Raw genomic sequence first — 27,903 nt, 5'->3', positions numbered from 1 at the left:
AAACAGAATAAGACATTGGAGGTTGTGCCCTCTCCTTTTTTGGAGGTTTTTAAGCATAGGCTGAATGGCCATCTGTCATGGATGCTTTAGTTGAGATTCCTGTATCACAGAGGGTTGGGCTAGAGGGGCCTTGTGATACTTCCAACTTCCCAATTCTATGATTAAACAGGGTTGATTTCAGATTTCTTCTAAAGATTGTATAGTTACTTAACTCCTTGGCTCGGTGGGTCCATAGCCTACAACATTTCTCCAACGAAAATAGGGACGTCCTAAGGAAAAGCAGGACACTCTGGGATCATGGGCGTAGCCAAGGTGGGGGCAGGGGAGCAGCTGCCCCCCATCAAATAAAACAATAGAACTAACTGACCAATCACGTCAGTTCTGCCCGCCCCCCAACGGAAGTCCTGCCCGCCCCTCCATAACAAAAATCCTAGCTACGTCCACGTCTGGGATCAAATCAGAAACAGGGATGGCTTCTGTAAATCCGGGACTGTCCCTGGAAAACTGGAGGGTCTGAATAAGCTGCACAGTGCAGAGTAGGGGGCACTAGGGATGAGTATATGAACCCAAGGTGGCAGGACCCCCACAAAGGTTTGGAAGAGGGGCAGTGGGGAAACACCGGAGAACAACTAATGACGTGGAACACATCTGCCACTAATTCACTAGGATTGCGTCAATGTTGTTGACGCATCCTTCTGCCTTGGGAGACAATGAAGAAGTGCCCCTTTGAGGCTGAAGTCAAAGTGTTGGAAGGTTGCCTCAGTGACATGCTATAGAACACATGCTTAAAGAGTAAATAGTAAGTGTGCAAGTAGGACTAGACAAGTTCTTTTGCTGCCAGCTTGAGAGATGTCAGAGCTCCACCTGGTACGCAGGCTGAGACCCTACCTGCCCACAGATTGTCTCACCAGAGTGGTGCATGATCTAGTTATCTCCCGCTTGGACTACTGCAATGTGCTCTATGTGGGGCTACCTTTGAAGGTGACCCGGAAACTACAACTAATCCAGAATGTGGCAGCTAGACTGGTGACTGGGAGTGGCCACCGAGACCACATAACACCCATCCTGAAAGACCTACATTGGCTCCCGGTACATTTCTGGGCACAATGCAAAGTGTTGGTGCTGACCTTTAAAGTCCCAAATGGCCTCGGTCCAGTATACCTGAAGGAGCGTCTCCACCCCTGTTGTTCAGCCAGCAAAACTGAGCTCCACCTCCGAGGGCCTTCTGGCGATTCCCTCCCTGGGAGATGTGAAGCTACGGGGAACCATGCAGAGGGCCTTCTCGGTAGTGGCACCCGCCCTGTGGAACACCCTCCCATACGATGTCAAGGAAATAAGCAACTATCTGACGTTTAGAAGACATCTGAAGGCAGCCCTGTTTAGGGAAGTTTTTAATGTTTGAAGTTTTATTGTGTTTTTAACATTGTGTTGGGAGACGCCCAGAGTGGCTGGGGAAACCCAGCCAGATGGGAGGGGTATAAATAATAAATTGTTGTTGTTGTTACACGGTTTAGGTTTTCCAACCTGGAGCTGAGGCACTGAGCACAGAATTCCCTCCTGCCCCGGCCATGCCTACCTCAGTACCCCTCATCCAGGTGGCCACAGGTGCCGGTTCCCCAGTGATGGACACGTCCAAGCGCAGCTTGTTCCCGGCAACCACCACAAGGGTGTTTTCATTAGTCTTTCCGGAACAATCCAAGTGGATCTTGGGGGGCTCTGGAGAAACCAGAAATGACTTGAGGGGGGAAATGAGAGACAACCTCTTCCTCACACCACCACATTTAATACCTTAAATTAAAACCCGCATTTTCCCTACAGCACAGCTATTCACTGCCTGCTGCCCCACAAGGCCGCAAACAATTGGAAGTTGCCTTTTATGGGTTTTACTTCTTCGATTTTTCCCATTCCATCCCTCAGTTGTTTCTGAAAAATTGGGAAAATCAGGAAAACATAATTGATTTTTTTTCCTGTGTCCCGCCCCCACCCCCACCCCGGCTTTCACATCTCTACTCTCTCTTTCTTCTTTTTTTAAAGTAATTTTTATTAAATTTTCCATTTTAACAATCCAATCAAATGACATTAAATTTTCCAAATTATACAAATACATATCATATAGTCCGAATATTCTGCCAAATTATAAATTTTGATTGGGACTTCCCATGCTTCAAGTTCGGGAGGGCTCTGATCTCTACTCTCTCTTTCATAATGGATATTGAAAAAAATCCTCCGGCTTTCATTCCCACCCACCCTCAAAGGATGGCAGGGCCCATCCAGGACTCACCTTGCTTGGGGACATATTCAATCTTGATTTCTAGAAGGGGAAGAGAACAAATGGGGATAGTGAGAAACAGCCGTGAGTACCTCTGGCCAGTGTGGGATGCTGCAATACCTGCTTCCTCCCTCCCACATTATTTTAGAATTAAAGTGGGATGGGATTCCACACCAGCAGTGTCCCTGTGAGAAATGGGGACATCAAACAAACTGTGTCAGGATGCTGTCGGCGACTACTGTCTGTAAAGATTGAAATCAAAAAGGAGAGTAAGAAACTTTTCCTTGTCTTTATGCTTTCCTGGGAGGTTTCCCAGGAAAGTATAAAGACAAGGAAAAGTTTCTTACCCTCCTTTTTGATTTCAATCTTTACAGAGGCTAAAGAACCCAGCCTCAGGGGCAGAAGAAGGGGAGGCAGTGGGGGCGGTCCGCCCCGGGTGTCATCACTGAGGGGGGTGACATTCGGCGCACCACCCACCTGCAACTCCCAAGCCTACCCAGAGCCATCAGTTTCTGCGCAGCCTTGCCCAGAGGCCCTCCCCACTTCGTTCTGACAGCTCAGGGGAGGTTTGGGAGTCGCGGGTGGGCACCACGCTATTGACCCCAGCTCCCAGGCTGCTTCCTGGGGAGGGGGAAGCCTCCCCCGACCTGTCAAAAGTAAGAGGGAAGGGAGGAAGGCTGCTGGCAAAGCAGCACGGCTCCCTCCCCCTTTGCCCATGAAGCAGCCCACCATGGACGGCTCGCTCCACCCCCCATGGGCAGCTCGCTCTGCCCCCTAAGGGTGCTTCACCCCCTGGGGTGCTTGCCCCACCTCATGGCCCCGCCCCCAGGTGCATAGCATGTCCGCCGCTCCAGGTGCCAGAGAAGAAGAAGAAGAGTTTGGATTTGATATCCCGCTTTATCACTACTCAAAGCAGCTAACATTCTCCTTTCCCTTCCTCCCCCACAACAAACACTCTGTGAGGTGAGTGGAGCTGAGAGACTTCAGAGAAGTGTGACTAGCCCAAGGTCACCCAGCAGCTGCATGTGGAGGAGCAGGGAAGCGAACCCGGTTCACCAGATTACGAGTCCACAGCTCTTAACCACTACACCACGCTGGCTCCGCCTCTGCCTAGCCTCTTGGATAATGGCGTTGCTCCAAGTCAATCTCTGCCCCCCGTCTCTCTCACTTACTCATTCGTCACTTCTATGGGTGCTGAAACATGTCCTCTGTCTTTGAGCTCTTTGCTCTCCTACTTTTAAAGCTCGCCTGGTTCTGGGAGTCTGGAATGCTTTCGAATGACAACATGTCAGCCGGGTGTTGTTCCGGCTCTCCCATGACTTCCCCAGCTTTCCCCCTCATCTGCCTCTGAGCTGCGAACTCCCGCAAACCCCTGTTGTAAATCTACACTGTCTTCCTCTTCCTCCTGGAAGGGTCAGGATGGGGAGGCAGTCTCCACCATTCCTTCTCCTCTGCCCAGTCCCTGACAAATGTTTCCTCACAGCGAGGGAAGATCCATAGGGGCTCAAGTCCCTGAGCATGTCTTTGAGCAAGAAACATGGGTTCTGCAACAAGCGTGGAAACTAGTATGTTTCACCTCAGGGCAGAACCTCAAGGCCTTTTGTACACTGACCCAGGAAGTTGAGCTTGGCGGACAGAGAAAGAGCATATCCATCAGGGACGAAGGTGTAGTCTCCCTCATCCTCTGGCCTCACGTCATCGATGACCAACTTGTGGAACCTGAGGGGTGAGAGCACGATTAGGGGCAAAGAAGGTGGAAGGATGGAAGAGGCTTCCGATCGCAGTCACTGAGAAATGCCCTGTTCATAGCGGAAAGAGGAAGAAATCCCGACGAAAGGAGAATGGATTTTTAAAGTTAATGGACTAGAAGGAGGTGGCAAAGCGGACAGCAACAAAAACACCCCATCAAGAGATCAAAAAGATGAGAACTTTGTCAAAGAGTGGAGGGTTTTTTTGGGCCATTTGAGAAAAAACTGTGGCCGAATGAAAACGCAAGCAGGATTTGAATAAACGGCAAGGAAAGGAGAATAAATAAATGATTGTAATGTACCGTATTTTTCACCTCATAGGACGCACCGCCCCATAGGATGCACCTAGTTTTTTGGAGGGGGGATATAAAGGGAAAAAAATTATTTCCCCCCCCCCAGGCACGGGGCTGGTGCGGGGGAAGCCCAAGCTTCCCCCGACCCCAGCCCCCAGAACAGCCTGCTATCCGCAAGCCTAGGGAGCCGCGCCGGTCTCCCCAGGCTTGCGGAGAGCTGCGCGAAGCCCAGAAGCGCTCTTCAGCGCGCCCCAGGCTTCGGAGTGCAGGCAGCTCTGCGCGACCCTCCGCTTTAATCTGTTTTTTAGCTCATTGTTGATTTTAACTCGTTTTCAAATCTTTTAAGTACAGTATATGTTTTTATTGATAATGTTACAGTTTTTATTCTTCTCGTAAACCACTTCGAGGTTTGTTTGGTAACATTAAAGCGGTAAATAAATTGTGTGAAATAAAGAATATTCCAGTACAATACATTAGACCAGTGATTCCCAAACTCTGGTCTCCCGCTGTTTTTGGACTACAACTCTCATCATCCCTAGCTAGCAGGACCCGGTGGTCAGGGATGGTGGGAACTGTAGTCCAAAAACAGCGGGAGACCAGAGTTTGGGAAACATTGCATTAGACAGAGAAGTGATGGCTGGCACAAGGCCTTCTCATGAGATCTGTGACAGGATTCGAAGCTGGATTTCACAGTCCAAATGTGCTACTCTACCCACAACACCACAGAAGAGTCACCTCTGCTTACAAAAGCAAAATGGCGGCCGCCAATGGAGCTGCAGAGTCTGCAACTACCCCACATAACACGCTTGGCCCTCAGAGAACGCTGGCTTCCCTTTAGGCTCACCTGCCCTTGTGAGAGATCGTGATGCGTTTGCTGGGTCGGACCTCGACTCCGTTTTTGTACCATTTGCCGGTAACCTTCTCATCTGACACTTCACACTTGAAGACAGCCTGTTCCGCGGCTTTGACGGTAAGGTCAGCAATGCCCTGAAGAACCTCCAGCTGTTTGTCTGGGTGGCAAAAGAGAGAGAGATGAAGAGGACTGATCCCACAGCATCCCACGTGGGGGTGGAAGCCATCCAAATCTCTTTCGGAGGCTATCTACCCGCTGGTCCAACCAGTCCTCACAAACCTTCAACTATAAGGTCTGCCTCTGACTGGCCACCGTTGGTCATGATCATGTAGCGCCCAGCATCCTCCTTGGTGGCTTCGTTGATGATGAGAATGTGCTTTTTGCCATCCTTCTTGAAGCGGTACTTAAACGTCTCTTCACGGGTCAGCTCTACACCATCCTTCGACCTGGAGGCAGAAAGAAAGGAGAGGAGACTAAGATGGAGAGGGGGCAAAGCTGGGAAGACAGCTAGCTGTTTGTTTGTTTGTTTGAAATGGGATTCTGTCAGGTTTGGTTTCTTTCCATTTCTCATTATTCCAGCCATCATAAATTCAGTTCACCACAGTTCACCATCAGTTTGCAATTTATTTATTTTTAAAAGGAAAATCACCAGCATTTTAGTGTGCCTTGCTCCATATATATGTTTAATGTCATTATCATCGATATGTGCCTTTCCCCTAACACATGGATAGGCAAACTAAGGCCCAGGGGCCAGATGCGGCCCAATTGCCTTCTCAATCCGGCCCACGGACGATTCAGGAATCAGCGTGTTTTTACATGAGTAGAATGTGTTTTTATTTAAAATACATCTCTGGGTTATTTGTGGGGCATAGGAATTCATTCATCCCCCCCCCCAAAAAAAAATATAGTCCGGCCCCCCCACAAGGTTTGAGGGACAGTGGACTGGCCCCCTGCTGAAAAAGTTTGCTGACCCCTGCCCTAACATATACTTTCTCTTTTCTTGTTGGAAAACTGCACCACAAAAAGTCAGAGAAGGGTGAATTTCGAAGGATAGGCTGCTTTTGATTCACATATTGTTTCAGGAACAAAACACATTAAAATGTGAACCAAACTGAATTGCTCTTTTGTCCCTAATAAACATTTAGCTGTCTAGACACGCTAAATGGGAAGGGAAGGGAAAGGGTGGGGGGAATAAGTCTGCCTTAAACATGGAGGGTGGGGCAAAAATCTGCACCAAATTCAGTGTCGTGCTTGTGTGTGTATAGAAAAGCCTGGAAAGGAGGAAGTTTGTCCTGCAACAGAAAAGCTCCTCCAAAGGCGCTGCCTCTTGCAGAAAGGCACCTTCAAAATATTTTGTGTGCAAACGATAAATCCATTGAAGCATATGATGCTTCCTTTTTTTTTTTTTGTATATAATTTTTATTAAATTTTTGGCTTCACAATTTAAAGTACTCATTTTTTATATCCTTAAGATATCAGTGACTTCCCTTCTCTTTCCATGATTCGTTTTACATATGATAAATCCCTGCATATTTTACAGAAACTATACCATTCAGTATTCCATTATTATTGCATCCATCAAAATTTATTTACACTGTTGAATTTATCTTAATGCTGCCGGCATTTACAGCTGTACAGAGTTATTTCCCATATACAGTGGTTACGAACTTAATTTGTTCCGGAGGTCCGTTCTTAACCTGAAACCGTTCTTAACCTGAGGTACCACTTTAGCTAATAAACGTTTTCCAATAATAATAATAAATAATAATAATAATAATAATAAACATTTTCCAATCTTCTCTAAACGTATGTTCTTCTTGTTCTCTTCTTCTATATGTTAAGTCTGCAAGGTGCGCATATTCTGTCAACTTAAGTCGGCATTCTTTGGTTGGGACCTTGCTCCTTTTCCATTTGGGGGCTAACATATGATGCTTCCTGATATCGGTACAAGCATCTAGTCCAGGGAGGTCCAACTTTTCACACTAAGTGGGCCACAAGAGTACTTCAACACAGGATCCACGGTCCGGTCGGCACACTGACTTATCGCACAGGGAGTGGGACCAAAATTTGACACCTCCCCCCAGCCCTCCTGCTGCCTTCTCAGAGCTGGATAAGTGGGCTTTGGGAAGGAGGCGTGAGGCTCTGGCAGGGTCCTAGAGCCCTCCCACCTCCTCAAATCAGGGAAAACACTAACTAGGCTTTGGGAAGAAGGCAGGAGGACTCTAGAACGCTGTCAGAGCCCTTACACCTCCTCCCCAAAACCCAGCTCATTGCTTTCTTGGCTTTGGGAAGGCAGTGCAAAGGTTTCAAATGTTGCCCAGGGCTGCCCAAAACATCGGACCTGTTGGGAAACTGTGTACGTGCAGCTACTCACACAGAGTCAATTAAGGTTTGGCAGACAGCCAGAAGGCAATCTGAAGGAGTAAGTCTGCCTGGAGATAACAGAGGCATGGAGACCACTCCCTGATTGGTCAAGCTCTCTCAAAGGAGTGATAATTAATGGCCTACTAACTGGAATGTGTTTGAGTTCAGTGGTTCAGTGTGTCAGTGTAGGAGTTGTGAGTCATGTCAGAGAGAGCTAGCAAAAGATCCGTGTTCTGTTCCTGTAAATAGTCCACTATATATAATAAACATCTAATTACAAGTTCCTGGTTCCTGCTTCGTCTATGCTGTCTGCAGCCAAGTTGCCAATTGCTTCCGTGGATTCTGCGTGTAGTCTGCTAGGTCTGGCTAAGGTCCTGCAACTAGTCAGAAAGTTGTGAAACACCAAATAGGTTTTGCCAATAGGACCACCACAATCTAGTCATCTATTGTGACAGACAGCAATTTGCCAGGGCTTTCACCTTGCCTGACCATTTTAACAGGGGATCTCTGGGACTGAACTCAGGACCCTCTGCAAGCATCACATGTGTGAGAAGGTTTAAGAGGCAGCTCTACAGAAGCCAGGGCTGGAGCGGGAGGGGGTTGTTTGGATGACAACGGTCTGGGCAGGGGAAGTATGGGCAGGGAACTTACCATATCACCTGGGCGCCTTCCTCAGACACTTCCACTTCCATCTCCACCTTGTCCCCAACGAACACTTGCTGGTCATCCAGGGCACCCACAATCAGGACAGGTGGTTCTAGGGACAGACAGACAGAATGGCAAGGGCACAGCTCCAGGGCCACCATCAGGCGGTCCCAAACAAAGCTCTCCAGCCCATCCCCTCTGCCTGCCCCCAGCCACCTTGGCATCTTCCTAACTCTGCTAAGTTTGCCCAGCCAATTGTCGTTTGCTGTATTCTGCATTCTGGGGGAATTTGTATATCACTTGCATTGTAAAAAAAAAACCCTCTAAGTTGTTTGTGTGTGTGTGTGTGTGTGGTTGGTATTATTTTTGCTGGCATCCATCCATCTCGAGAGACAGTGGAATGCACCTGGAGAGTCACAGCACCAGCTGTGGCTGCAGACACCGGTATGGTTGATGGTATCAAAAGCTGCTGAGAAGTGTACAGGAACCCACATGTTTGCATGTTCTCTGTCCATCTCTCAGCACAAGTTGTGCAGGGGTTGTTGGTATCTGTCTGGATCAAGAGAAAATAGAATGTGCCTCTGGGAGCAAAGTCAAACTGCTGAGCTAGCAACACCCAAGGGGCACAAGCCTGGGCAGGGTGTATGGAGGTCCTGGGCTGACCAGAAGACAACACCCCCCCTCTCGGCCTCGCTGATGTGGTCCAAAGGAAAGCAGAGCAATACACTTGGCACCAGCTTGGCTGCAGGAATTGCAGAAAGGAGGCATATGAGGCGCCGTCTTAGGGACTCATGTAGCGTTTACTTCTTAGACTTCTCTTCTCCTAAAGATGTCCCACAAGGCAGTGGGTGTGGATTGTTCCTCAGAGTTTATTCCCAAAGCCTTCCTCATGAACGGAGGTTCAGGATCAGTGTTTTCCTTCTCCTAGATGCACTACCTTCCCAGTTGGACAACCCCAATCTGCCCCTCATTCGCCTCCAAAGCTCCTGCAGAAACCACCTTCTTGACTGTTGAATCCGGTCTCACCTGCTCAATCCGTGGGAGTCTGTCTTTGCATGAAGAGGGACTCCCTAACTCATGGAGGGTTTGGAATAATCCATCCACTCACCCTCACCTGGTTTAGCCGGCCAGTCGAAGCTATTCCCGGGATGTGGCTGCTGTCGCTGGCAGCTTCTCAGAGTCACAGATGAGAGCCGAAAGCAGGGGCAAAGAGGGGACCATCGGTTGATGAACTACCCAGAAGGAGCGCAACATGTCCCCCAACAGAGATACTGTCCCTCCCTGTACAAACACACACACTCTCTCTCTCTTCTTCCATCACCCTCACCTTTAACAAAGACCTCCGTGAAGCACCTCTCTTCTCCGCAAACGCATTCATAGGCTGCGTCATCAGCCAACGTGGTCTTAGTGATGGTCAGGATGCGTTTCTTGCCCACGTTCTCAAAGATGTATCTGCCCACGAAGAAGAGATGCCACGTCACAAGTGAGAAAAACTAATCCAGAGTCCGTCCGTCCGTCTCAGCAGCTATTTTCCCATTTTCCCCACCCAACAGAACCCAACTCTGCTCTTAGAGAATGCCAGAGGCACCCTTGGCTATCCATCCACATTCAGACTCACTTTCCACTGGGCTTGATCACTTGGCCGTTCTTCATCCATTTGATAACAAGGTCTGGGTCGCTCAGCTCCACATACATCTTGATCTTGTGCCCTTTGTCAACTTGGTAGGCTGGGTCCAGTTTTTTGATAAAGGCTGCAAAAGAGACGGGGAGAGGACTACTAAAAACGCCTCTGGGGCCCCAGCCTGCTTCCTACATCCTTGCTGCAGTCATGAGGTTTCCGCTCCAAGTACAGCCTCTTCCTGTCCTGAGAGCTAAAGATCTCCACTTCCACCTCAGGGGGAATTTCTGCGCTCCTGTCACTAAGGTGCTCTGATCACAGCAGCCAGCTGGGATATAGCTTCCATCACTTCAGCACAGAACGCCACTTTGATCTCCTTAGGAGAAAGGTGGGATAGAAGCGAGAAAAAGGGAAATGGATGGAAACCACAGGAAGGGAACGGTACCTGAAAAGGGAGTTGGGCTCAAATCCCCTCTCAGCCAGGAAGTTCACTGGACGACTCTGTGGGCCAGTCACCGTCTCTCAGCCTAAACTACCTCACAGGGTTGTTGAGGGGACAAAATGGAGGGGTGAGGGGAAGAATTGTGCACGTTGCCTTGAGCTCTTTGGAGAGCTCATGCACATATAAAAAGGAAGGGAGGGAGGGAGGGAGGGAGGGAGGGAGGGGTACCTCTCAGGTGGGCGCCATTTTTATTCTCAGAGAGGTGTTTTGGCCCCTCTTTTTCTAGAAAAACAGCACTGAAGGGGGTACTGGATGGCACTGTGCTGAAGGACCCCCTCCATCCTAGAGCCATCTCCCCCACCACACACACATACAGCACCGCAGATAGTCAATGTAGATGTGGCCTCCTCCCTAAATTTCCCAGAAGGTCTGATACGGGGTCCAGCCCCACCCACCCATTCCTAAGATACCCTGCTCCCAACCAGTGACCTCAGGAGACTTGGCTCCCAGGCCAAAAGGCAGAGAGTCCAGGCATTCTGACTGACCTTCGCTCTTCTTGACTTCCACTTTGGCTTTCTTGAGCCTCTTCAGCATGCCACGAAGGTCGGTAATGCCATACTCAAAGGCGATGCGCTCGTACTCGCTCTTCTTGGTCACGCCTTTAAGCAGCTCCCAGATCTCTGGCGGGATCCCCAAATCATCATCGTCATCCTTCTTCTTCTTCTTCTTCTCTTCTTCCATCTGCTGCTGGCCCTCTCTGCACAGAGAAGGAGGAAGGACCTTTTGAGGTGTAGCTTCCCGTAGGACCGTCGTTCAACCCCTGCACCCCGCTCACAATGGGTGATGTGGATAAGGGACTAAACTGCATTCGCAGTCGTGTGCTCCTCAACCTCATACCCGTGCATTTCTCACAGGGAATTAATTCTGAGTCCAACCCAGCCTCACAAGCTATCACAAAGTGCCTGTTGACAAGAACTTCTAAGAAATTGAAAGGAAGAAGATGAAATGGTGGAAGAAGCACAATTTAGTCCTGAAATTACCGTATTTTTTGGACCATAACACTCACTTTTTTCCTCCTAGAAAGTAAGGGGAAATGTCTGTGCGTGTTATGGAGGAAATGCCTACGGGTGGCATGCCTATGGATTTTCCTCCTCTAAAAACTACGTGCGTGTTATGGTCGGGTGCGTGTTATAGAGCGAAAAATACAGTATTCCCCTGGTAGGTATGGACATCTCTTCCACATGGAACTTTGGGGGGTGGGGTGGAGGCTGGACAAAGCATGGGATTGGGGGGAGGACAGAGGAAGTGGGAGACTCTCCCTAACATTCAAAGTTGCTGTCCTCAGCCTCTGATTGGCTTCCAACCTGCCCTCCTCCAATGCCAGCCACTTATTACAAAAAGCTAATCTCCTGTCCCTTTGCATCTGGACTCCTGCCTGTCGTTATAAGCTGTGTTGCTTTCTGTCCACGCTTGACCATTTTTGACCACAGCATCGGCCTAGTGGATTCACCCATGTCCAAATTCAGTTTCTAGACTTCATCCTACACCTACAAGGGTTTCCAAGCAGGTTTTTTGTTTTAAAAAAAGTAAAGTACCCCTGGACTGTTAAGTCCAGTCAAAGGCGACTCTGGGGTTGCAGCGCTCATCTCGCTTTCATGCCGAGGGAGCCGGCATTTGTCCGCAGACAGCTTTCCAGGTCATGAGGCCAGCATATCTAAACTGCTTCTGGCGCAACGGGACACCATGACGGAAACCAGAGCGTACAGAAATGCTGTTTACCTTCCTGCCGCAGAGGTCCCTATTTATCTGCTAGCACTGAAGTGCTTTCAAACTGCTAGGTTGGCAGGAGCAGGGACCGAGCAACGGGAGCTCACCACGTTGCGGGGATTCGAACCGCTAACAGTTTTTCTAAAATTGGCTAACACAAAATGCAATAATTGCTTGTGCTCTGAAATGGAAGCTGCTGAGGAGCAATGTTTCATTTGCCCAAGCATGCCTTGTAAATTATTTTCAACCCTTGCCCATCCGTTTCCCTTGTGTCTCCTGTGTTATGCATTAAGCTGGGGGACGGGGTAGGACTGCTGTTTCCCCACCTCTTAACGTACTCCATCCTCTGACGGCCACCAACTGGGATGGCTTCAAAAGATTAGACCGATTCATGCAGATGAGGCTATCAAGAGTGACCAGCTATGCTCTGACTTGCTGGCGTGCACTAATCGGGAGAGTTGCTCCTTGGGCTGAGGTGCTGCTTGCAGGTTTCTAATGGACATGGATACTGGGCCTTTGGTCTGATCTAGGAGGCCTCGTATTGTGTTCTTATTCTCCATTCTTCACCTACCTCTTCTTCAGCAGCCCGCTGAAGTCCAGCTCTCCAGCAGTATCGTCTTTGCCGCCTTCCCCTCTGCAAGAAGAAGAAGAGGGGAGATATAACCCCAGATCAGATATAACCAATTGAACTGGCTCAGCCTCCTGAGCAGCAGATCAAGGTACAGCCTAAGAGTCTGTGCTCTAACCAGCGACACTTACGTCCTTTTGAAAGCCTGCAGCACGCCGGTATCCTCTGTCCTTGGTGCTGGAAGAGAAGAAAACAGACTTCAAGAACTGGTAAAAAGGTAAAGGGACCCCTGACCATTAGGTCCAGTCATGGCCGACTCTGGGGTTGCGACGCTCATCTCGCTTTATTGGCTGAGGGAGCTGGTGTACAGCTTCCGGGTCATGTGGCCAGCATGACTAAGCCGCTTCTGGCGAACCAGAGCAGCGCACGGAAATGCCGTTTACCTTCCCGCCGGAGCGGTACCTATTTATCTACTTGCACTTTGATGTGCTTTCGAACTGCTAGGTTGGCGGCAGCAGCAGGGACCGAGCAATGGGAGCTCACCCCGTCGCGGGGATTCGAACCACCGACCTTCTGATCAGCAAGTCCTAGGTTCTGTGGTTTAACCCACAGCACCACCCGCATCCCTCTAAAACTGTTATCTTGAACCTAGTTGGCTCTTCCCTTGATAGAGTGTCTCAGCTTATTCCAACCTTTGCCAAGCTGGCGCCCTCTATGTGTTTTGGACTACAATTCCCACCAGTCCATTTTGGACCACACCTCCCATGAGTCCTGCGTGGCCGTATTGGCTGTGGCTGATGGGAGTTGTAGGCCAAAATACCTGGAGGGTGCCATCTTGGTTAAGGCCGGATTAATACCTTAGCAAGCCACATGCAGCCACCCACAAATCCCTCCATCCTCAAGGCTCCTCAGTAACATTGTGCTGTGTGGGATCCAGAGAGTTTTTATTCACCTGATGCAGTGGACGAAAGCTTGCCCCTCCATGGATCTTTTAAGGTGCCACGGAAACTCTGGGCTGTCGTGATTCATTCTGCCATTTTTACTATTTTTCATAAATTATTTTACTCTTGTTACTCAGAGTAGGTACAGTAGTCAGGTAAGGTACAGTAAAAAATGTAAAGGTGATTAGGGAATTATATTAAACTCATGCCACTGCAGAGTTCTGCACAATTTTAAAAGGCAGGAATCATATTTTGGAAAGATAGTGATGATGATGATGATGATGATGACGACGACGGTTGTTTGTTTGTTTGTTTGTTTGTTTGTTTGTTTATACCCCACCCATCTCACTGGGTTTCCCCAGCCACTCTGGGCGACTCCCAACAGAATATTAAAAACATGATAAAACATCACACATTAAAAACTTCCCTAAACAGGGCTGCCTTCAGACATCTTCTAAACGTCAGATAGTTGTTTTATCTCCTTGACATCTGGTGGGAGGGCGTTCCACAGGGCAGGCACCACTACCAAGAAGGCCCTCTGCCTGGTTCCCTGTAACCTCACTTCCCACAGTGAGGGAACCGCCAGAAGGCCCTCCTTGGAGATGGACCTCAGTGTCTGGGCTGAATGATGGGGGTGGAGACGCTCCTTCAAGTATACTGGGCCTAGGCAGTTTAAGGCTTTAAAGGTCAGCACCAACACTTTGAACTGTGCTCGGAAACATACTGGGAGCCAATGTAGGTCTTTCAGGACCAGTCTTGGGCCTTGGATAGATTTCTCAGACTACAATCACATCGGGGACAAGCATGCCAAGAGAAAGACATCTGAAGGCAGCCCTGTTTAGGGAAGCTTTTAATGTTTGATGGACTATTGTATTTTAATATCTTGTTGGAAGCCACCCAGAGTGGCTGGGGAAACCCAGCCAGATGGGCGGGGTATAAATTATTATTATTATTATTATTATTATTATTATTATTATTATTATTATTATACCTGCCAGCTGCCATGAGCCCTTGGGACAGGGGGAATAGACTAGGAATCCAAACAGACAAATAAAGAAATAAATATCCAGGGGAAGGGAGTTCCAGAGGTGGAAAGCAGGCAGCAAGAATGCTGCTCAGTGTGTTCTTGTGATTCAGATTTCACATGTGATGGGTTCACACTTACAAGACCACAGGGAAGGATGTTGCCTCCAAAGGATAAGGTTATTTAAGGAGCAATCTTATATATGAGAAGCTGGCAGGAAGCAGGAATGGGGTTACAGAGGGAAAGCAAACCTTCAAAATAGTGTCTGCCAGCTTAACTTATGCCAGGTTCCCAGGTCACACCCCTAGAATGCCCCCTTTTCAAGACATATGCCAGTTTAAGATCCGCTGGGCTCAGTTCAGCCAGCTGGGTCCCTGTGTACCTGCAGCTTAGCTGATTATGGTGTGGCCCAGTTGTGCTGGATCCTAACCCTACTTGCTCTAGGATGACTCCTTTAGCGTTTACTGAGTTAGGGCTCTTGGTGGTACCTTCCACGTCGATGTTGAAGGTGCAGCTGTCAAACTTGTCCTTGGCTGCCACCTCAAAGCGATAGTCCCCTCGGTCTCCGATTACCACTTTGCCAATTTTTAGCTCATAGGTGTAAACCTTCGGGAGCAAGCAAAGAATAAGCAGGAGGATTAGGGTTCGTTAGTGGCGACCATTTCCGCCCTAGCCTTTTGAGGATGATCCGGACAAAGCCTGGCATGCCTCATTCTCAAATAACAGAGAATTCTCTGTCACCTTTGCAAACTATAATTCCCAGGATCCTTTGCAAGAAAGGATAATCATGTAAAAGGTGGTTTACAAATGAATAAATAATTGCAACAGCCTGGTATGAGTTTAAGAAGGCAATGAGTCAGAGGAGAGCTGATTCGCCCCTGGCCAAATCCTTCACTTTTCCTTCTTCTGGCACTCACATTTTTCTCCTTGTCGAAGCTGTCCTTGAACTGGAACCTCATTCCGCTCTTGATACCCAGCTCCAGCCATTTCCCCTTGAACCATTTGACGGTGGGCTTGCAAGGCAGCAGAGCCCCGTTCACCTGCACTACGATATCAACATCTTTCCCTGAAAGACAAGACAGGACGCATGGAAGTCACGACTTCCTCCACTTAAGAAGGAATCGCCTCTCATCTAAAGTCAAAGCCTCCATGGGGCTTTTGCAGAAGAAACTGCTCAAGCGCCAGCAGATGGTGCAAAACACAAAGATGTCATGAGATGGACAGTGGTACAAGTTTGGTCTCTGGCATCTCTAGGAAACGCCCCTCTCTCTTAAACTCTGGGGAGCCTTTGCCAGTGTTGACAGTAGTGAGCTGGGTGGATCGGTGGTCTAAAGCAGTTTACGAATGCCATTTCCCTCCGAATTCATTAGTCCAGTGTAGCTGTCAACCACTGGCTCAAAAAAACCCAACCCACTTCATTTCTGTGACCATGGACATCATTTTTACTGTACATTCATGACGATTTGTGCTCATGATGCTATCAGAGTGGTTACACACACACACACACACACACACACAGAGAGAGAGAGAGAGAGAGAGAGAGAGAGAGAGAGAGAGGATTCCACTTTCAATACTGTTTGTGCCTTCAAAAGACATGGAGTGGTCACACCGCTTCATTTCCAATCAATGCCTATCCTGCTGGAATCCCAGGAACGTTCTGGTTCAGTTTTTGTCCTGCTTTTGTTGTGCTATAACGCCTCCGTATGCCAATCACAGAAAGAACCAAAGCAGGTTAAATCTGCCACCAACGCACCATGCTAAAGAACACATTAAAGAATACTCCTGCGATAAAAACACCACTCTGGAGGGACCCTTGTACACCACACAATTAGGACCAAACTGAAAGTGATGGGGCCACCCGTGTCTGTTTATTAACTTGCCTATCTGATTCACCTCCAAAGTAGCGTCATGGTTTGAATTTGGCACTAGCTTCAGTCATGTTACTGAAGGTGAGCCAGTCAGAGTCTAATCTGTAACTGGAGGACAGACTGCCTGGGAATCTCACATATACCCCCTCGAGGCAGCCTCCTCACTGTGCCTAATGCTTGGGCCGGCCCCCCCGGTGCAATTCTGCTCTGCCACTTACCGCTTTCTATTAAGGCACTTTCTGGCTTCTTGAGGAAGAGTGCGTCAGACTGAGTGGAGGGCTCCCCTTTACCTTCATCTGAAAAAGAGGGAAGGGAAGGTGGAGAATGAGTCACGCCTTGCAGGTGAGCTGGAAGCCGAAACAGGGTGATTTGGGAGTAGCGGGGTTCTTCAGGGCAGGGGGTGTGGGCATTGTTAGAATTCCTGCTCCATGATTGCAGTCATGGAATTGTTGTCTATCACATGACAGTGTATGTTTTGACTCCACAGAGTGGGAAGTGACGGAGACAGGACGTTTGTCTTACTGTTTTCCATGAAGTGGGACTATTGTCCTTTTTTTCTCTTTGCTGTCTGAGGCTAGAGAGAGAGGGAGCCATGTTGCAGTGCTCTGTCTGTGTTTATATGTACATAAAGTAGATTAGCCAAAATGCTGAGTTGCTGAGGTCTGTTACACATGATGCACAAACTCTGCGGATCCCTAAGTGTGCCGGTGTCAGTTGGCATCGATCGCTGTGATGTTTGGGCTGAATAAAGCTTTTGAAGTTCCCGAACGATCGACCAGGAGGGAGGGAACATGCCAGTTGAGCATGTGTCTCTGCCAGGGTCCTACTCGAGTGTAGACTGAACTCCTGACAGGCATGGCTGCCCTGGGGGTAAGAGGAGGAAGGGCCTCAACTCAGCAGCACAGCATCTAACTTGTACGCAAACATTCTACATTCAATTCCTGGCATCTCCAGGTAGGCCTGGGGTATTGTGTAGACAATAATAAGCTAGGCCTGACTCAGTATAAGGCAGCTTCCAATGTTCCCAGGGCACAGGTAGGCCACAGTCCATGGGGTCCACTCATGAGTAGTACAACTCACATGGGATTAAGAGGAAATGTTCTCCTGCATCCCTCACTGACAGAATGGAGAGTCCCAGATGGTTCAGGCATGTGGCTATATTTTCACTGCTGGTAAAGGTAAAGGACCCCTGGACGGTAAGTCCAGTCAAAGGTGACTATGGGGTTGTGGCACTCATCTCGCTTTTAGACTGAGAGAGCCGGTGTTTGTCGACAGACAGCTTTCCAGGTCACGTGGCCAGCAGGACTGAACTGCTTCTGGCACAACGGAACACCATGACAGAAACCAGAGCGCACGGAAACACCGTTTCACTGCTGGAGGAGGTATCAAAAGGCAGTAGCAGCAGCAGCAGCAGCAGCAGTAGTAGTAGTGGTGGTGGCTCAGTGGTTTAGACCACAGCGCCACCCGCGTCCAGTAGTAGCAGCAACAGCAGGCAATAGGTATTGGGGTAGGATATCACTGAAGGGTAGGGATACACTTCAGGGAAGAAGCTGGTATTTATTCAAAGCCCTGCAGAAGCTATGAGTAGGCATGGGACAACTTATTGATGGAAGGTGGGACATCTCGACAGGTAGCTGTCAGAACTTCTATATACAAGGAGTGGTACATCTCTGGGGACAGAGCATATGGAGACACAGATAACCAATATACAAGCAATACCAGCAGATGTTAAGGACATTTTTCTCCAGGCTGCAATCTCTGGACCTCACCTGATGGTGCCTGTTCTGCCGGAGCCTCTGCTAAGGGACACAGAAAAGGAGGAAAATATAAATAACGTTAGAACCTTGACCCAAACCATGGTGGTGTTTCTCCACAACTCAAAGTATATTTCCCCATTGCCTGAAGCTTGTAAGTCTGGTGAATATTCTCTAGGTCTGGAAGTTGGTACAGTCGTACCTTGGAAGTCGAACGGAATCCGTTCCAGAAGTCCCTTCGACTTCCAAAATGTTTGAAAATGAAATTGCAGCTTCTGATTGGCTGCAGGAAGCTCCTGCAGCCAATCAGAAGCCACAGAAGCCCCATCGGATGTTCAGGTTCCAAAAGAAAGTTCGCAAACCAGAACAATCTCTTCTGGGTTTGTGAACCAAAACGTCTGAGTTCCAGGGCGTTCGGGATCCAAGGTACGAATGTATTTTACTTTTGTTCCTGTTCTGTTCCAGGACATCCCTTATGAAGAATAATCAGAAATCTGTGCAGCTATGTTTTCATATCAGCTCACATGATGCATAAAACGAACCAGTATGTTTTGTTAAGTATGTGATGGCCAAACCTTTGTGTAGCAGCTGCATTTATGGCTTAAGGATCTGGAGTCTAGATCGGTCTTGTGTGACTGCCTGCTTTAAATACATATTGTCTAATTTTGGCTTTTAATTTTTTTTAAAAGGGCAGTAATGTCCTTCTCAGTGCCGTGAGGGAAGGTTGCAAAATCAGCAAAGCACCACTTTTTTACTGGGCCAGCATTTCCAGTAAAACATATCATCTTACCTCTGCGCCATTGATTTAATTAAAACAGTCTGGCGGAGGTCTGCAGTTTATTAGTTGGGAGTCAGAGCTTTCGACGGCAACACGCCAGAAGATGAAAGTTTAATGCTGGCCAGGAGGATGGGCAGAATATCTTTGTGTAGGTTACAGGGTGCACAAACTCTCCCTCTCAATTCTGGAAATTCAGGAACAATACTGCCCTCCTGTTCAACTAGAAATCTAATTAATGAAAGCCACTCGTGCCAAATACATGGCCTTTTCATTCAAGGCAACAGTTACATGGCACCATGCAACAGGATTTCCTGGGAACCAAACACAAGGACTTCAGTGATGGCCCCCTCTGCACCATACATTTAAAGCAGTATCAAACCGCTTTCAACAAGCATGGCTTCCCCCAAAGAATTCTGGGAACTGCAGTTTGTTAAGGGCGCTGCAAGTTGTTCGGAGACTCCAGTCCCCCTCACAGAGCTACAATTCCGCAAGCTGTTAAAGTACGCTGAGAACTGTAGTTCTGTGGGGGGAAATAGGGGTCGCACAGCTCTTCATTCTCCCACTCCCCCCAAATTATGACTGGAGCATGACTCCTTCTGCTAGCCAGCATGTGTCTGAACATTCCTGGCCCCACCTTTCGCCTCTTCTTTCGCCTCTTCTTTCTTCTCCTCTTTCTTCGCTGCCTTTGGGTCCTCCTTCTTCTTCACCTCTTTCTTCTTTGCAGCTACAGAAGAATGAAAGTAAGACTGATTAGGAGCCAGAACAGAAGTACGGGGATAAGGAGCCGCTTGAGTTTGGTATATAGTCAAATATGCACACTGATTCCAAAAATATGTCAGTGGTGATATGCATCCCAGGCACACAGAGCTTTACAATGTACCCCTGCCTCCCCACACCACACCAAAAGACAAGTACTTGCCCCCAAGGAACACAATCTAAATGCTGAAAGCGGGGAGGGAGAGAAGAAAGGGGATCAAGAGATGATTGTGTGAGCAACTGCATACACATAGTTGTCTTTATTTGGGGTGCAGGTTGTGTTACGACTGAGGGGTTCAGTGCCAATCCAATACATTTTGCCACCAAAAGCAAAGCCCAAATTGCAGCTACTCTCCTGCCTGAAGCTGAGCTGAAATTGTGGCTCAAAACTTGTTGCACCATTGAGACATCAGTTCCTGCCTTCATTTCTCCTCACAGGTCACTTCAGCATGGAAGGTCCGGCAGGGTTAAGCTGGATACTTCAGAGAAATGGTACATTTTGAGGAGGGAGTTGAAGAAAGAGGGGAAGGTGTAGCAATTGACTCTTACAACTAAACAGAAAAGGTGGACCTGATCCATTTCTTCCACTTGAGGGCTCCTCCAAAACTTGCGTGGCGGTTGGCTTGCAGTTGGTCCTCATGGAAGATTCATTCTTATTTGTTTGCAGGAAAGTTATAGACAACAATAAGTAATATACAATTCTTTCTGCATTTGTCCTGATTTGCTTGTACGGTATTTATCCACCTTCCTGCTAACCATCAATCCATTCCACACTTTTCAATCCATTTCTCCATCACTTTCCTAACTGCAAAAAAGTCTCTTTCTTTTCCTCTTCTTTTTAAGTGGATCTATTGTAAACCACAGAGCCTAGGACTTGCTGATCAGAAGGTCGCGGTTCGAATCCCCGCGACGGAGTGAGCTCCCGTTGCTCGGTCCCTGCTCCTGCCAACCTAGCAGTTCGAAAGCACATGAAAGTGCAAGTAGATAAATAGGTAACGCTCCGGCGGGAAGGTAAATGGTGTTTCCGTGCGCTGCTCTGGTTCGCCAGAAGCGGCTTAGTCATGCCGGCCACATGACCCGGAAGTTGTACGCCGGCTCCCTCGGCCAGTAAAGCGAGATGAACGCTGCAACCCCAGAGTTGGCCACGACTGGACCTAATGGTCAGGGGTCCCTTTACCTTTACTTTATTGCACTTTGGTCAAAGGAGGAAAGCCAATGTGTCCAAAAGAGAGTGTAGAGAAATCTGGAGCACAGGAGGCTTAGTAAAGTTATTAAGAAGCAGGAGTTTTGTTGTGTCTAGTACAGAAGAGCAAGGTGGAAAAGAAATATCGAAGAATTTTCACACACGAGTTTGTGGAAAATGTGACGAGACATTTTGAGGTGAAAAAATGCAAGGCAACCGAGTTTTTTGACCTAAACTTTAGGACTCAGAAACATCAGTTTTGATCTTTGAATTCAGTGGAACACACACAATGTAGACCATCTACTGGCATATATTGCACACCCAACCCCACCTGTTGGGCATGTTCCATCCCGCCCCTTGCAGTGCCTTCCAGGCTTTAGGCTGCTCTCCAGCTTTCCATGCCCCTTATGTGTAAATGCGTCTGCTGGGGGTGTTAATCCAGAGCGAGGGCCCTAATTACCACCTATAGGAGGAGGAGGAAGGAGGTGTGGATTTGGGGGCGCAAACAGGGGGACTGCAGAGGAGAAGCAGAAAAATGGTAAGGATGAGCCTGGAGGAATTGGGGTTGTTGCCACTGGCTAGTTAGGGGAGTGGACCCAGGAAGCAGGGTGCTAAGGGAGATAAATCATGACTGTGGGATGGAACCAACGGGGGGAAGAAGCACAGGAAAAGTGAGAAAGTTACAGCTCTATCTGTAATGAAGAGCAACCATTGGAGGCTGTCATCAGGAAAGAATAAAAGAAGAAAGGTGAATGAGGGTGAAACGCTTAACTCTTTCCCTGCCTGTATCTCTATTCTCAGAATTGTCCTCCCCTCAGAATGCCCACCTGCAGCAGAAAAGAAATTATGGGGCTGAGTTCTGGCATGCATTAAAAGCAGGCCAGATATAAACACTATTGCCTCAGTCCAGATATCATGGCATGTCATGGCCGTGGAAGCTTTAGTGTGAAGTCTAAATTGGCAAGCCATTGTTTCCAATCATCCATCAAACCAGGATTGGAAACCATGGTTTGAGGTGGGTATAGGAACCATGATATGTGCAAACTATGGTTTGGCATTATCTCTGAATCGATCAACTGTGGAGCTGCCGGAGTTGTTATGTCTCCAGAGCCCCTGCACTTAGAAAGAGGAGTTGCAAAAATGAAAGCAGAGATGCAACTATAAACTCTGGTTTGCCTGTATGTTTGGAAGCTCAAACCATGGTTTGCTCAAACTCCAGTGACTGTACACCACGGTCTGGTACAATGTCTCAATTAAGCCCATATCATACTTGCTGGTGCACAACATAGTAAGCTGTCAGTTATTTTGTCCATCTACTTCAGTATTGTCCACACAAGCTACCAGAAGGCCTCCAACGTTTCAGGCAGAGTTCTTGTGCATCATCTGCTATCTGCAACTTCTAGCCAGAGATGCAAGGGAATGAAAGGGCCTGTTGATTTAAACAATTTTGTGTGTTTTGAATCTTGGTTGTTAGGATGTTCTGTACAGTGGTACCTCTGGTTCCGGAGGTCCGTTCTTAACCTGAAACCGTTCTTGACCTGAGGTACCACTTTAGCTAATGGGGCTTCCTGCCGCTGCCACGCCGCTGCCACACAATTTCTGTTCTCATCCTGAGGTAAAATTATTAACCCGAGGTACTACTTCCGGGTTAGCGGAGTCTGTAACCCAAAGTGTTTGAAACCCGAGGTGTTTGTAACCCAAGGTGTTTGTAACCCAAGGTACCACTGTACAAGGCAATGCAAAATATAAAACAACATTAAATTGAAAATGGAACTTTCAGCATGTGTTGCAGGGGGTTAGACTAGATGACCCTCGGGGTCCCTTCCAACTCTACAATCTCAGGATTGTGCTCTACCGGGGAATTATGGCCCCTACCCATAGTTCCCCTTGGGGAAAGGGAAGCAAAACAGCACCATGTATAATACAAGGCCCTTGTCCTCCTGTCGAGCCAAGGCTTCAGACCCAGGTTAAGCAAAAAACTAAAGGGACTGCATTTATGGACGTTATAGCTGATTCACTTATTTATGCCATAAAATAACAAAAACCCAGACATTTGAAGCAACAAGCAAGCCATAAAGTTGCCAGGTCCATTAAAACAGCAGGCCTCGTGCTTTGCCAACAGTATAAAAAGCAATAACATCACAATGGAATAAAAGCACCTAAAATCGATACGGTGCAGCCGCCCGCATCAGAAATCATCAAGTAGTTTCATATTGATCCAGACAAGAACCAAGAACATTTAGAGCGTTTTTGCCGAGCCGAAAAGGCTCCCGTCCAACAAGGCAACATCTAATCCCATTTTAACCAGTGCTAATGCAAAGGTGGCCTGTTACAGCCATTTGCATGCAAGAAGGTAGCTTGCTCATATTCACAACCTTGTACGGGAGCAGAAATGAATGCAATCGTCCTAATGATGGGAAATAGCTCCAGTTGGGGAAAAATAAAAACCCGCTATCTAAAAGGGTTATTAAACACGAGTCAACTGCTAAAGGCAAGATCCAACTGCTTGTACCAGTTAACTGTCTGAAACATTTGTGAATCAGCATTGGAATTGAGCTATGTTTGCTTCCAGGTTACTGGCATTTTGTAGTACTTGCTCCCCAGACTGTTGAATGAAAAATCAGCTAAAATTAGTGTGACTGACTGTAAAGGTGCCTCTGATGAATCACCATTTTAAAAAAAATGTATACTTGTTTTCAAATTATATTATATTTTAATTGAGGCAAGTACTAATCTTTTATAAAAGTAGCACTTATAAAAACTGCAGATTGGAAGCACCGTGTTTTTTAAAAAAGGCATTCCCTCCTGTGTGATAGAAAACAGGGTATGTGCCTCTTCTAATATGTTCGTTTACACCTGTATGCATCATCTAAACAAAAACAACAAACATGACTTTTCCCTTTAGAATAGTTTCATTTCATCAGCTTTACAATCCATTTAACATTTCAAAATTTGACTTCCTTCCCCCCTCTTTCTGCGGTTCCTTAAATTTGTTTTTTAATATCTTCTGCATATCCAAATTCATTTAACTTGCTCATTTAATTATCTACTTTAAATATATACTCAGGTTATTACAAAACTGCAGGCTATTACAATAATCAGGCTAATGTTTTTATCTTTTTGCAATTTATATGTAAATATCCAATAAATCATTTCCATTCTTTTATTTAAAAAAGTTTGTTATCTTGATTTTTTATTCTTCTGGTAAGTTTCACCATTTCTGCATATTCCATACGTTTTAGTGTCCATTCTTCCTTTACTGGGACTTCTGCTTCTTTCCATTTTGGGGCAAGTAACATTTTCGCTGCTGCTGCAGTAGTAGCATACATAATTAATTTCTATACAATTTAGGTAGTTCTGTACTTATAATTCCCAAAGAAGTAATATTTTATACAAGTGTTTTCTATTTTCTAAGGCATGGGTAGGCAAACTAAGGCCCGGGGGCTGGATTCCACCCAGTCACCTTCTAAATCTGCCCCACGGATGGTCTGGGAATCAGTGTGTTTTTACAGGAGTAGAATGTGTGCTTTTATTTAAACTGCATCTCTGGGTTATTTGTGGGGCATAGGAATTTTTTCATTATTATTTTTCAAAATATAGTCCGGCCCCCCACTAGGTCTGAGGGACAGTGGACCGGCCCCCTGCTGAAAAAGCTTGCTGACCCCTGTTCTAAGTTTATCAGTTGCTCCGCAGCTCAACCCTTTGCCCCCCCCCTTGTTCAGGTGATCATTGTCCAACAGAATCACAATTTGTCCTTCTGCCGCTCCCAGAGCCCCCCAAAACCTGTGTGTTATGTACTGAGTTGAATAGGATCCAAAATGCAGCAGTCTGATTGGTCCTAGAACAATAGGTTCAGAATGCAGCCATCTGATTGGTCCTAGAACAATGCAGCAGTACGATTGGTCCGCAGGAGCCACCCAATCCAGTTCCAGGTGGAAGTGAATCTGCAACCTGATTGGCCTATAGGACAATCCCAGAATTAGCCAATCACGTGTGGCCCATTGTGTAAATAATGTATATAAAGCAGATATTTTGGGGGAACTTGCATTCCTCACTACTATGAGCTGAATAAAGAGCATGAAATCCACTCTTGACTCCGAATATATTTCACTGTGGGAAAGGCCTCTCAGTCCAAGACAGGGCTACCCAGGCAGGCCTGAGCCCTGGCACCTCTCCTTTTGGAAAGCGAGTCCTTCTGCATGATGTCATCTCTGTTCCATTCCCACTATGCGCTGAGCCCACACCGCCCGCCTCCCGATAAAGCCACCAGCATCGACTCCTTTTTCCCAGCCTGTCCTGACCCCCTAATATAGCCAGGTGCAGAGTGCTGAGCCATCGCGACCGGCGATCAATAATAACCCAACCTCCGGGGCCAAAGGAGCAGGGAGATGAGCGACGGAGGGGTCCAGCTGTCGCCCGGACTCCGCCAGAACCTTGCAGGGCTCGGCTTCGCTCCAGGATGCTTTGCATAGCTCCCGTTGGGAGACAGGACCGTGGAAGATGGAAAAGTGGATCCCTTTGGGTCTTCCTTCTGCAAGCGTGACGACACACCGAAGGGCAACGGGAAACAAAACCCACTTTTTCCTCCGCAGCTGTCCACACCCTACAACTCACGGAGGAGGCTTGCCTCATTCTTGGAGAAAGCAGAGCTCTGAGGAAACCACGGACCACTTCATGGTATCAAACTCCAACTCCCATCAGCCCCTGCCAGCGATGGCTGGGAAAGATGGGAGTTTCAGTTCAACAACAGCTGGAGGGCCACAAGTTCTCCATCCTCGCTATAGAGCAGGCATGGCCAAACTTGGTGCTCCAGATGTTTTGGGATTACAATTCCCATCACCCCTGACCACTGGTCCTGTTAGCTAGAGATGATGGGAGTTGTAGTCCCAAAACATCTGGAGCTCCAAGTTTGGCCATGCCTGCTATAGAGGTTGGCAAGACCCTCAAACTTGCATACACTGGTACCTCGGGTTACATACCCTTCAGGTTGCAGATGCTTCAGGTTACAGACTCCGCTAACCTAGAAATAGTACCTCGGGTTAAGAACTTTGCTTCAGGATGAGAACAGAAATCGTGTTCCGGCAGCGCGGCAGCAGCAGGAGGCCCCATTAGCTAAAGTGGTGCTTCAGGTTAAGAACAGTTTCAGGTTAAGAACGGACCTCCGGAACGAATTAAGTACTTAACCCGAGGTACCACTGTACTCTCTGACATTTCTTCGATGAAAATAGGGACATCCTATTCCTTAATAACATTAATCATAATTTTGCTATTTATACCCTGCCTATCTGACTGGGTTGCCCCAGCCACTCTGGGCAGCTTCCAACATATATAAAAGCATAATAAAACATTAAACATTAAAAAAAAACCTTCCCTATGCCTTCTCAGATGCCTTCTAAAGGCTGCCTAGTTAATTATCTCCTTGGCTCAGCGTTCGGACAACTCTGTGCCCTCCAACATTTATCTGATGGAAATAGGGGTGTCCTAAGGAAAAGCGGGTCATTCGAGGATCAAATCAGAAACTAGGACGCCTTCCGTAAATCCCTGGAAAATAGGGACACTTCGAAGGTCTGAATTTGTCCTAACTCACTGCTGACTAGAATGCAGCCGTTGCCTCTTGAAGCACTGCTGTATTTCAAAGGGCTCTGGTTTCTACTTGCTTTTCCCAAGCAAGTTAACGTCACACATTACGGGGATGGGAATTATTCTGCTCTGCTTTTACACAGTGCTTACGATCTCCATTGCCTGTCCTGAAAAGCCCCCAGAACTGGAGGAGGGGGTGTGCTGTACCGAACTAAAAATATGGTTAGGAGTCCACAGTGGGGATGTTGTGAAAGGGCTGCAAATTGTTACTTATTTCATTTTATTACAATTGCATTTTTACTCCCTGGGTGGAGCGCGTGTGCGGTTTTTCTGCCGCGGGTGCCAAAATACTTCAGCCGGCCTCGAGTAACGAGTCTATTCCACGTCATGCGGTGAAAATCTCAGGCCCTGGCAGCAGGCGACAAAAATGGCAGGCCTGCAAATCAGCACCGGAAAGGAAACAAGGAGGAGGAAAAGGAAGAAGAGAGGGGAGTTTTCCTGTGCTTAGTGCATTTAGAAAGCTTGTGGAACTAGGTGGGGAGATGTCTACTAGGAGCCTGCCGCAGTCTGGGCCTCTGGAAACCTGCAACTGGTCCTGTGAAGCGTTGCCCAACAACCAGAGAAACAAGCAAAACATTGCCCTGGTCATTTGGAAGAGTAGATGGCTTTGCTTTTCAGTACAGTGGTACCTCGGGCTACATACGCTTCAGGTTACATACGCTTCAGGTTGCAGACTCCGCTAACCCAGAAATAGTACCTCGGGTTAAGAACTTTGCTTCAGGATGAGAACAGAAATCGTGCTCCGGCGGCGTGGCGGCAGCAGGTGGCCCCATTAGCTAAAGTGGTGCTTCAGGTTAAAAACAATTTCAGGTTAAGAACAGACCTCCAGAACGAATTAAGTACTTAACCCGAGGTACCACTGTATGGGCCAGTTATTCAAAATGGAGGGACCTAAAAATGCAAGCCCCCAGACTTCAAGGGAAGCCCCCAATTTGAGTTCGGCTCAGCTCTCCTTTGGACTGGTGCAAACTCAAAGCAGGCTCTCACCCTGGGGATTTTTTTCAGCTGAGACTTGCCAGAACTCAGTTCCGGCACTTCCCAGGTGGACGCCATTGCCATTATAAGAGAGCAAGGTGAGTTCATGGTGAGTTCCAGCACTTCTTTGTCGAGAAAAATAGCACTGCTCTCGCACTCACCTCACCTGCTTCCACACCCTCTCTTCTCCAAAGGGAGCAAATAGTTTTATTTTAGGAAAGCAGGGGGCAGAGGGAAGGAAAGCAGGCTAGGAAAAGGCTTCTCAGCAGCAAACCGCATTGCTCCTTGTTTGCCACCAGATGTGACCTAGTCCCATAATCCCTGGCAGGATATGAAGGATGGAGCGTGTGATGAAGTTGCCATACAGAGTCTCCCTTGGCACCCTTCCTCTCTTCTTCCCTGAGTTAAGGGTCCTTC

General features: G+C 47.7%; 1 protein-coding gene and 1 long non-coding RNA gene across 4 annotated transcripts in view; one reads left to right on the top strand and one right to left on the bottom strand.

Moving 5' to 3' along the window:
• Window positions 1–27,903, bottom strand: part of MYBPC2 (myosin binding protein C2) — a 64,830-nt gene that overhangs the window by 21,074 nt on the left and 15,853 nt on the right. For 2 of the 3 annotated variants that reach the window (XM_082194292.1, XM_082194294.1), the window contains exons 2-17: window positions 19,567–19,656; window positions 18,170–18,199; window positions 16,619–16,696; window positions 15,450–15,598; window positions 15,021–15,138; window positions 12,759–12,804; window positions 12,571–12,633; window positions 10,778–10,989; window positions 9,791–9,923; window positions 9,500–9,624; window positions 8,179–8,284; window positions 5,443–5,609; window positions 5,155–5,320; window positions 3,882–3,988; window positions 2,282–2,311; window positions 1,577–1,716 (exon numbers count right to left, since the gene is read on the bottom strand). In XM_082194292.1, the coding sequence (XP_082050418.1) occupies window positions 1,577–1,716; window positions 2,282–2,311; window positions 3,882–3,988; window positions 5,155–5,320; window positions 5,443–5,609; window positions 8,179–8,284; window positions 9,500–9,624; window positions 9,791–9,923; window positions 10,778–10,989; window positions 12,571–12,633; window positions 12,759–12,804; window positions 15,021–15,138; window positions 15,450–15,598; window positions 16,619–16,696; window positions 18,170–18,199; window positions 19,567–19,656 (1,760 nt within the window). The remainder of the gene's footprint in view (window positions 1–1,576; window positions 1,717–2,281; window positions 2,312–3,881; window positions 3,989–5,154; window positions 5,321–5,442; window positions 5,610–8,178; window positions 8,285–9,499; window positions 9,625–9,790; window positions 9,924–10,777; window positions 10,990–12,570; window positions 12,634–12,758; window positions 12,805–15,020; window positions 15,139–15,449; window positions 15,599–16,618; window positions 16,697–18,169; window positions 18,200–19,566; window positions 19,657–27,903) is intronic. The other variant, XM_082194293.1, reaches the window with a different exon arrangement.
• Window positions 6,850–27,903, top strand: part of LOC309516096 — a 48,948-nt gene continuing 27,894 nt past the window's right edge. The window contains exon 1 of the long non-coding RNA XR_014212769.1: window positions 6,850–6,882. This is a non-coding gene — a long non-coding RNA (uncharacterized lncRNA). The remainder of the gene's footprint in view (window positions 6,883–27,903) is intronic.

The sequence above is a fragment of the Podarcis vaucheri genome (genome assembly GCF_965113315.1).
Source record: "Podarcis vaucheri genome assembly, chromosome: 13".
Classification (NCBI taxonomy): domain Eukaryota; kingdom Metazoa; phylum Chordata; class Lepidosauria; order Squamata; family Lacertidae; genus Podarcis; species Podarcis vaucheri.
Note: the sequence above shows the minus strand (reverse complement) of the source record. Positions and strands in the feature narration are given on the sequence as shown.